Genomic DNA, 10,866 nt, shown 5'->3' on the forward strand with positions numbered 1-10,866 from the left:
ATTAATCGATATAAAGCTCGATTAGTTGCAAAAGGATATACCTAAATGGAGGGTATTGATTTTGAAGAGATATTCTCTCCAGTTGTGAAGTTTATGCCAATACGTGTCATCCTAGCTATAGTAGCACAATTTGACATGAAATTACATCAGATGGATGTAAAAAATGACTTTCCTTAATGGTAATCTTGACGAAGAAATCTATATGGTACAACCAGAAGGTTATGTTGCTGAAGGCCAAGAGAATAGAGTATGTAGACTTAAGAAGTCTATATATGGGCTAAAGCAAGCGTCAAGATAATGAAACAAAAAATTTAATGAAGTCATTTTGTCATATGGTTTCAAAATGATCAATGAGGATCATTGTGTCATTGTGTTTACCTAAGAAAAGAAAAAGAAAAGTTTGTCATTTTATCATTATATGTTGATGATATACTAATAGTTGAAAGTGACATAAAGTGTGTGATAAAACACTACAAGAAAATTGGGATTCTACAATACTTAAACGACAACGCTTTTTATAAAAAGCGTTGTCTATTTCTTTTTAACAACGCTTTTAGTGAAAAGCGTTGTCTATTTCATTATTTTCTTATTAATAGACAACGCTTTTCTAAAAACCGTTGTCTATTAGTGATTTTTACGGATCAAAGACAACGCTTCGTAAAAAGCGTTGTCTATTAGACTTTGTTTTAGTGTCTACGATAATATTTTTTAAAAAGTGTTGTCTATTGTTAAGTTCTCATTTAAATCTTGATTAATACAAACCGTTGGATCTAAGTAAGGAGTAGAAAACCCAAACCCTTCTCCCAACTCCTATCTTCCGATCGTTTTTGATCCCGAACCCTTCTCCCAACTCCTCATCTCACGCGGCCTTCTCCATCCAACTCCTCTCCGATGAACCACTCCTCCGAACTCCTCTCCGTCAAGACCACACCTTCGTCAAGCGACAGATCCCGGTGCTGAGGCGATCAACCATGACAGATCGACCCCTCTCTTCGCCTCCTTCGCCCCCGACGAAGGTATGTTGCTACCGCTATTTTTCTTGGGGCATAAAATCGAAGTCTCGTTAGGGGAATTCGGAACCTTCGGCAGCCTCTCTTCCCTCCGGCGAACGTTCACTACGCTTAGGGTAGAGCAGGCACATCAACTCTCTTCTTCATCTGCATCGCCAAGCTACCCTTTGCTCAGCCGATTCCCTTGCTATTGGGTTCACCTGCAAGTAATCCTCGCGCGCTGATCTCTTCTCGCTATCAGAAGGTCCTTTCTTAGGTTCTTCTCCACTGATTATCTTCTCTTGTCGTTCTTTGTTTACTCGGTAATGTTGAACTTGAGCTCTTGGGGATCTTAGTTAATGGTTGCCTGTGGGTGGGAAAGTTGCTCTTTTTTTGTCTTCTTGTTGTAGTGTTTTAGGGCTTTGTTTCTGAGGTGATGGTTCTTGGTGTTAGGGATTTTTGGTGATCTATTTCCTCCCTTGTGATCGGCAGTTTTGATGGATATACATTGTTTCTTTAATTCTTTCAGGTGTCAGTTAAACTTCGAATTGTAGAGCAAGTTTTCCTTTTAATTCTGTCTATTGTTGGTTCAGGATAGATTCTAAACATGAGCCGTGTCTTTCAAGAGAAGAATGTAAGTGATCAATATAATTGTTCGGATAGATGGGTGAAATTATTTCATCTGCTGTATGATTTTAGATGAGAATGATGGTGGATTTAAGGTCAGTAACCCTCTTCTTTTGGTCAGAGAATCTCCTGGAATTTGATTTCTAGGGTTTCTTTAGATTGCAAAATGTTACTTCTGTTTACAGACTGCAATTGAATTGTGATGCCTTATCTGAGAAAGGTCAAGGTGAGCGTCATAAAGAAAACGTGTAAATGTTAACCACAGAGTAAACACCTTGACTCTCCCAACCACACGCGATCTGCTTGTCAAGTATGCACTGAGGATGGCAATCACTTCCTACTCTAGGAAGAACATGAAACATAGAAAAAGGGGAAAAACTTTGTCCCAAGAAACAAAGGTAGCAGTGATCAAAGGTATGCTCTACTGAAGCCCTCATCAACTTGACTTTTTGATTTCTATGGTTTCTTTAGATTACAAAATGTTTCTTCTATTTACTGAGTACTACAAACCACAATTTATCATATTATAGTTGATTCTCTTGCAAAGTTTCACATTTTGAACTCGTTTATTTTGATTTGAAATGTCTAAAACTTTTACTAATGTTTGATGGTAAAATTTGGTGTTTGGTTCTTTATGCAACTTTTTATTGTTTGCTATGATAACTTTTACTAAGTATTGCAATCATCCATATCTATTCCAAGGTGCAGAACCTGGGCCACCTTATACAAATGGAGAAAACCTTATTACAAATGCAGGTAACTCCAAATTCTTTTGAGGTATTTTTACCTCAGTTGAAGTATGATAATTTTACTATAGTGATAATTCCTTGTTTTCTGAACATATAGTTGTTTTTGCAGGAAAAATGGTTCTGTTAGATAAGCTGTTGCCTAAACTGAAGGAACGAGATTCCAGAGTTCTAATATTTTCACAGGTCTATATCAATTGGGTCTTCAGTTTATCATTTGGAATTACATGCAAAGCCTGCTATTTTCACTTTTAATCTATTTGAAACTTGTGATATTTAATCTTTGTTGTTTACATATCTTGTTTGTCATAATCAAACTGGTTTTGTTCCAACTTGTTTCACATATAGCTGCCCAGTATTTGCTTCTAATGCTTGTTATTTACATATCTTGTTTCTCATAATCAAATTTTTCCCTCTAAATTGTTTCATACATATCTGCCCAGTCTTACTTGCAATACAAGGTAACATATTAGTGTTTTATTGATTTAACACAACTGTTTGTGTTGTAATTTAGATGACCAGACTTCTGGACATACTGGAAGATTACTTGCTGTATCGTGGTTACCAATATTGCCGGATTGATGGGAATACTGGGGGAGAAGAACGGGATGCTTCCGTTGAAACATTTAATCAACCTGGAAGCCAAAAGTTCATTTTCTTACTTTCTACAAGAGCTGGTGGATTGGGAATTAATCTTGCTACAACAGATGTTGTCATTCTCTATGATAGTGACTGGTATTCCTCTTCCATTATGTGAATCCTGTTGCTACATTTATGCTCATCACTAAATTGTTATGGATACCTCTACTAGGAATCTACAAGTTGATTTGCAAGCACGGGATCGTACTCATAGAATTGGGCAAAAGAAAGAAGTTCAAGTGTTCCGTTTCTGTACTGAGGTATCATAATATTTCAATTTAGTTTAACAGTTTAACGATGTTTTTGAATCATTTGACATATCTAAAATGCAGTTTGCAATTGAGGAGAAAGTGATAGAGAGAGCATACAAGAAGCTTGCACTTGATGCCTTGGTTATTCAACAAGGACGATTAGCAGAACAGAAAAGTAATGATTTTTTCAAAGAGCTTACTAATGTGGTTCAAGCAATTTATCCATTATCTATCAGTTTTTTTGTTTCTAATCAATAACTTCCTCGATGTAGCTATTAATAAAGATGAACTTCTACAAATGGTTAGATTTGGTGCTGAAATGGTTTTTAGCTCCAAGGACAGTACAATAACTGATGAGGATATCGATCGTATCATAGCTAAAGGAGAAGAAGCGACTGCTGAACTTGATGTGAAAATGAAAAAGTTTACAGAGGATGCGATAAAGTTTAAGATGGATGACAGTATGCTGATTCCTTTCTGATAGCAATTCCTAGATATTTCCTTGGATGACTTATGTAATTTCTGTTTTTTGTTACAGCTGCTGACTTGTTATGCGGTCAGAATTCTATTATTTTGGTATGAGTTTGAAATCATTAGCTGAGTTGATTATATGTAAAATTCGAATCTAGACATGGTAAAAGAAAAATAATAGTTTCATAAATATAAAAATAATGATTTTTAAATAATTTTTTTTATTTTTTTCTTTAAAACGACAACACTTTTAAAGCATTGCAAAAAGTGTTGTCTTTGTAAAAAAAATAACAACTCTTTTAAAACGTTGTAATAGTGTTGTCTTTGCAAAACATGACTACACTTTTAAAGCGTTGTAAAAGCGTTGTCTTCGCTACAAATGACAACGCTTTAAAAGCGTTGTCGTTGAGCAGACTTTTAACAATAGTGCCTTTAACAACGCTTTTTCTGGCACAAAGACAACGCTTTAAAAGCGTTGTCTATTAGCTTTTTTTCTTGTAGTGAAAGTTAAATCCTGGCTTTCATCATAATTTGACATAATAGATATGGGAGAAGCAGAGCACATCTTAGAAGTGAAAATCATTAGAGATCGATCAAAAAGACTTTTGGATTTGTCTCAAGAAGCTTATATCATTAAGATGCTACAACACTTCAATATGTCAAATTGTAACATTGATCAGACACCTATAGCGAGAGGTACTATTTTGGGCAAAAGTATATATCCCAAGACCCCTGAGAAAATAGCCGAAATGAAGAAAAAATCATATGTCAGTGATATTGATAATTTAATATAATGTACACTATGTTGTGTACTCGTCCTGATATAAGCTATGTTGTTGGCTTAGTTAGTCGTTTCCTGTCAAATCTAGGATCAAGACATTGGAAAGCGGTGAAGAGGATATTCAGATATCTCAAAGGAACAACAGATTATTGCCTCTGTTTCCAAGAATCAGATATGAGCCTAAGTGGCTACGCAGATGCAGATTGGGTGGACCTTGATGACAAAAAAAATCCACATTTGACTATACCTTCTTGTTGAATGGTGGCGCCATCCCATGGAACAGCAAGAAGTAGGCTTGTATAGCTTTATCGACAATGGAAGCTAAGTATGTAGCTTGTGCAGTGGCTGTGCAAGAGGCAGTTTGGCTAAGAAGGTTCCTAAAGCATCTGAAGATTACTTAGGATAGTGGGAGTCCTGTTACAGTGTATTGTGACAGTCAAGGTACAATAGCTTTTTCCAAGGATCCCAAATATCACAGCAAAGGCAAGCATATAGAAATTAAGTATAATTTTGTAAGGGATATTGTTGACAAGAAAAAGATAATTCGTGAGTACATCCCTATACGAAATATGCTTGCTGATCCTTTTACTAAGCCATTGACTAAAGAGTCATTTCATGAACATGTGAAGTCTTTGGGACTTCGAAGAATGTAACTTATTGTAAAGATATTTTGATAAATGAAAATATCATGATATATTCAGCGTATATGTCTTTGTTACATTCGAATAAAAGTCTCGATAAGCATGTTGGCAGATTGAGATTGGTCCACTCACATGAACAATCATCTCTATTTGTTAAGTACAAATAGTGGTAAGATTGTTGCTTATGGGACACCTTATGTAGCTGTGAATAGAGACATACCCATAAGTTAAGGTTGTCTTAATAATTGTGTCAAGATGAGATCATTTATATAATGATTGGAGTAAATGCACTCACCATTTACTGAATCTGCTTAAGGACAAATTAGAATTCATATGTTGAATTCAGGATTAGACATTAGTGTGTTAAGATCGAAATTTGTACGATGTTAAATTTTGAAGAAAAAAAATATGCACTCTTTTTAGTAAAGAGAATAACATCGTAGTATGTGATTCATATCACATATACTATGGCGATAAGAAGGGTAATAGGAGAATGGATCCCTGCTTCTCTACTATGTGAGACCCTTGAGATTATAAGTTAATCTTGATCTTACCCTAAGTGACTATTTAGTTATCTACTTAAAGTTCTGATGAGTGTCTGCTACTTTAGCATGTTTCCTATTGGCTATGGATGATTCAGTCTATAGAGCATAACTAAGAAAGTGGCTGATTAGAATGAATAGATTCTAGCTGAAAATGAATATTAAAATTGATTTATATCTGTGACATTTATTCACTAGTACCAGTTACATTTTTAGTTCAATACATAAAATGTAATCGTGAATAATATGTTTGATTGGAGATGGTGAACATGCTCTTGACATAATAGTCAATATGAGGAATTAGAGATGTTCATATTAATGAAAATAATTTAATCTGGGGTAAAGGTAAGTTTTGATGTCTCTGATTCATTCTATGGAGCAGCTAAGTAAGGTATGATAATCTTCTTAGCAATTGAATGCTCAGTGTGCTTGCTGTCGCACGAACCATTTTCCATAATGTATGGAATGGATGTTCTTATATAGTCTTTGTGATTAATTAATTTATGCTCTGGCCTTCGTGACTTGATCATCATAAAGTCTATGTGACTTATTTGGTCTTTGTGACTAATTAATTTTGCTCTGGTCTTCGTGACTTGATCGTCAAATAGTCTATGTGACTTATTCAGTCTTTGTGACTAATTAATGTTTTACTTTGGGATTGTGACATGATCATCTTGTAGTCTATGTGACTGACATGATCTATGTGACCAAATAATCTTTTTTTGGATTGACTTGAACGAGTGGAAGATGTTGGACATTGCATCAGTTGCAACGTTAGGAAGATGAAGGGGTGCCCATTCACCTTTATCTTCCTCCATTGAATGCCATCAAAGCATCGATTTGTAGCTGATGCTTGCTTCCTATTTATACTAGCGTCCAAGAACAATCGAAGGGAGAAGAAAATCACGGTGATCAAAGTGCACACAACGGAAGTAACGGTGGGCAAAGGAGAACATCCGAGAGGAAAGAGATTTGACTCGTGAAACTCGAAGAGCTTTCTGGTTCATCCGTGATCGCGCTTCCGACAACAAAGACATCCAACGGCTTCTTCGATTTCTTCTCAGAAGATCACTGTGAGTTGTTACCATTTTTATTTTGTATTTGATTCATGCTGTCAAAAAGACAACAAATCACGAGTGACTACTAGTATTTGAAATAATGACTGAGATATGAGAGAAATATTTATCTCAGCTATACTGAGAATCTTAGACCTAATAATGATAACATCTTATGTACAAGTCACTAGACCTGCTTCTTAACTTTTTGTACCTTTTTTTTCTCATGTTTAGGATACACTACTGTGTTACCACGATGGATATTTTGTCAACTTGACCAATGAAAATGAATATTATGATGAGAGATGAAGATGATGTTTCGTGAAACATGTAGGAGTTAGATATCTTAGAAAACATTTCTACACCTTAAAATATTATCAGTGAATTCCAAATATGCAGACAGCATCATTTTTTAAATGTTTTGTGCATGAGTGAAGCTTGGATAAGTTTCTGTGAGTGTTGTCTGATTTACCTATATTATCATTTTTGTCAACTTGTAGTTGCATATTATCATTTTTGTCAACTTGTAGTTGCACTTGTTGATCAATTGCAAAGGGCAACTAAGCATCCACACATGAAGGGGCTTCTACGCCTAAGGTGATTAATCAGATATCTAAGGATCTACGCCCAAGGCTACGGTATAGATCATCCAAATGATTAATCAAATATTTAAGGATCGAATTCGACGTATTATAGAGATTTTATTTTAGTGGAATGACCACCCTAAAAATATTGGTCACTTGGATAAGTTTCAATGAGTGTTGTCTAATTTACCTATATTATCGGTGGACAATTTTTATGGAATCAAATCGGTCATTTACAGAATTAGTTAATTCAAAGAACTAGATACTTAGATTATTAACAAAAATGAAAGGGCGTTCATGATGCCTCTTAGTGTACGGTGTAGTTGTATGACACTTCTATCACAAACAAGTGCCTCACCGTTCAAATTTCACCCCGAAAGTATTTGTCTATAGTAGGATTATGGACCATGAATGTCCGATGTCAGTACTTAATACGAGAATTTCTCATATTTATCTCGATCATCAATAAAAAAGTTTTCGTAAGACTAAATCAATAAAAGTCTGGTCTGATTAGCACATGTCAGACCGAGCCCATCTAATGATCATCTTTATTAGATATTTTGGCTGACTGGTAGCAGTATTGAATTTGCAAGCTATGAAAACCTTTCAATGGTAACATAGAATGATAATGAATTGGTATTATTTTCTTGCATAGTATTGTTCAAAATTTTGTGGATTTTTTTTATTCAACTGGATTCCTATAATTTTGAGTACTTCAGACAAGAAATCTTGTTTTACATTTTTTTATCATATAAATGTTTTACATAAGTGCTTAGGCCTCCTTTATTTATTATTTTCAAATTGGCGGGTTTGAAGAATGAAAATAAAGGGCCACATCCTGGAGATGTATCCGTGGATGTTCACGGAAACCCTGTTTTAAAGGAATACACAGGCAACTGGAGAGCATGCCTCTTCATTCTTGGTATGTACATTTCCAAACTCTTTTTTATTTCCTATATTTAATCAGCTTAAATTTCTACTACTAAAAATACAAATTATATGGAATGAGTGTTGTGAGCGTTCAGCGCACTAAAAAAATATCCAAAATACTGATGGAATATACCGATAGAAAATTATTCTGTCAAAATATATCAACGAAATTGTATTCTGTAGAAAAATTAGAAAGCCTATTGATAGAACCTTATTCCCATCGAAAAATATCAAATATTACCAACAGAAATAAGATTTGGTCGGTAAATTGGGATAACTTAGGGTCGGGAAAGGGATATTTGCCATGACTACTGATCGAATTTTATTTTCGTCCGTAATATTCGATATTTCATGATGGAAATAAGAGTCTGTCAATAAATTGAGCTAGTGACTACCAACGGAATTCTATTTCCGCCGTTAGTAAATTCTAACGGAAATATAATTTCGTTGTCAGTTTCTGACAGAAATATAATTTTGTCGGTAAGTCCCATTGAAAAATTAGGGCACAACAATGATTTTTTCCTTACGTGCACGCTTCTTCCCTTATCTCTTCCAGTGGCTCTGGTGACAGTAAGTTCTCTCCCACATCTCCCCCTCTTCTTGAATCTGTTGTCTCCCCCTCTTCTCGAATCCACCAGCCATGTGCTGGCGGGTTTGCTGTAACGACCCACCTTCTGGGTACTGGCTGTAAGGCCGGTCGCTACAATTATGCTAAACTATACTGTGCGGAAAGCTGGGCTAATTAAAATTTTAGTCTACTAATGACGGATACAACTGCTAAGAAAGGTCTAAAGACCTTCTTTGCTGGTGTACATATGCTAAGGAGGGGAAACTAAACATCCCAACCAACTACAGTCCTGCCGATTGATCCGCAGATCGATCGAAGCTATGGGGCATTCGGTTCCCAACTGGATCGGTCGGGCAGACCGATCCATGTGTGGCTGGATCAGTCGGGCAGACCGATCCAGGTGTGTCTGGATCAGTCGGCCGACCGATCCAGGCACCCGAAACCCCTGGGACGCTACTGTATCGTGCTGGATCAGTCGACTGACCGGTCCAGGAGGATACAGTAGCATACTGTATTTGTCTGGATTGGTCGGCTGACCGATCCAGAAGCCTGGCACACCACTGGATCGGTCGGCAGACCGATCCAGCGTCTGATTTCCTGATACGAAATCAGAAATGCTGATTTCGACACCTTGTCGTGCCAAAACCACCTGCAACCACTCTACCATATACTAATAACTATTCTACCATACTTTGGCAACATTCAAGACATAATATAATGCATGTTCACTAGTTCATACCATTAACCATACTAGAATGCGAAGCATAAGGAAAAGAGAACAAGACTTTAATAACTAGGCTTGCTACAAGTTCTAATGCGTAGTAAAATAAAACTAGATCCCTAGGATCTTTATTCCAGTTCCTGCCACACACATCCTCATCTGCACTGACCTCCAGCCTCCACTGCTAGTCCATTTTCCTTTTACCTGTATCTGCAGTATAAGGAAAATAGTATCTGTAAGCTAAAAAGCTTAGTAAGAAACCATCTACCTCACTAAATCATGCATACGATGCAAATATGCTTTTAAATCATACTGTTTGAAAAACATACTGAATATGCAAGCATGGCATGGCATGGTATCATACAAAGCATGGCATAACATAAGCTGAGCATAAAATAAAACTGATCATAACATGTCTATAACTGTATATGAAGCTATCGTATTTAACAACTGAAATAAGCTGAGTTGATACAAAAGTGAGCTAAGCTGAAGCTGAGCTAATACTGAATTCCATTATATTTTAAAATTGATTTGGAAAAACTATTATAATAAATAGATGAAAATACTAAACATGCTGCTGTAGGGCCCTGGCAACTGTACTTGTTGTGCGCGCATCCCTATCTAAACCCGGGATTGCAAGTTCCGAATCTAGTAGGGTTTACTAGGTTAGCTAAACCTAGGGACGACTATGGGAGTCTAGCCCAGTGGATATCTAATCCAGTACAGTGTCGCTGCTGAAAGTAAAATACTGAAATGCTAATTAGCTGAATCCAGGTTATCTGAACCCAAAACTAGGTTGTCTGAACCTAGAGGCGACTGTGGGAGCCCACCCATTGGACATCTAGTCCCATAAAGCTGGAATAAAACTGATATGCTGTTTTAAATGTTTCTATACACTTAACTATGCTGTTAAAACTGTCTAATGTTGCGCTAAACATTTTTTTATCGAACACCTAAGATACTCTAACTCTTCTCCCTATTAGGTAGACCACCTCTAGGCACCCGACAACGTCTTACCTCCTATCTGAAGAGGGAAAACGTGCCCGGCCCATCTAGAGGTGCTCAACTAAATCCCTAATCTGCGAAGAGAGTTAAACACACTCTAGATATCAATAAAAATCTGCATACATCCTAACTAAAGCATAAAAACTCAAACGGAAGCTATTATACTGCAGGTGAGGGGTTTCTTACCTTGTGTGCTAGATTTCTTACAAATCTAATCGCTAGAAATTCCGGTGGAGACGACTTCTCGACGATCCGCTCGCGTCCACGTGCTCTACTCGCGGAGGGGAACGTCTTCGTGCTGAAATCGTCGCCGGAA

The 10,866-nt window shown here is 36.6% G+C and overlaps 1 protein-coding gene across 8 annotated transcripts; it reads left to right on the forward strand.

The window, feature by feature from the left end:
• Positions 1–801: 801 nt before the first annotated feature.
• On the forward strand, positions 802–3,891 carry LOC121988564 (ISWI chromatin-remodeling complex ATPase CHR11-like). Of its 8 annotated transcripts, XM_042542046.1 has the most exons (10): positions 802–1,254; positions 1,588–1,711; positions 1,802–2,030; positions 2,319–2,372; positions 2,475–2,548; positions 2,877–3,097; positions 3,174–3,261; positions 3,334–3,427; positions 3,525–3,713; positions 3,791–3,891. In XM_042542046.1, exons 3-10 carry the CDS (start codon positions 1,940–1,942, stop codon positions 3,832–3,834), a joined length of 855 nt encoding a protein of 284 aa, XP_042397980.1. In that variant the 5' UTR covers positions 802–1,254; positions 1,588–1,711; positions 1,802–1,939; the 3' UTR covers positions 3,835–3,891. The 8 variants fall into 8 exon arrangements, with proteins under 8 accessions (XP_042397980.1, XP_042397975.1, XP_042397977.1 ...); XM_042542041.1 differs by having other exon boundaries at positions 802–1,711; XM_042542043.1 differs by having other exon boundaries at positions 1,583–2,030.
• The last annotated feature ends 6,975 nt before the right edge of the window (positions 3,892–10,866 follow it).

The sequence above is a fragment of the Zingiber officinale genome, chromosome 6B, assembly GCF_018446385.1.
Source record: "Zingiber officinale cultivar Zhangliang chromosome 6B, Zo_v1.1, whole genome shotgun sequence".
Lineage (NCBI taxonomy): Eukaryota > Viridiplantae > Streptophyta > Magnoliopsida > Zingiberales > Zingiberaceae > Zingiber > Zingiber officinale.

Coding starts and splice junctions, on each gene's coding strand:
- LOC121988564 (XM_042542041.1), top strand. CDS start 1,940: ATGGCAATCACTTCCTACTCTAGGAAGAACATGAAACATAGAAAAAGG. Junction 2,549..2,876: donor GAGTTCTAATATTTTCACAG/GTCTATATCAAT, acceptor GTTGTAATTTAG/ATGACCAGACTTCTGGACAT. Junction 3,714..3,790: donor AAAGTTTAAGATGGATGACA/GTATGCTGATTC, acceptor TTTTTGTTACAG/CTGCTGACTTGTTATGCGGT.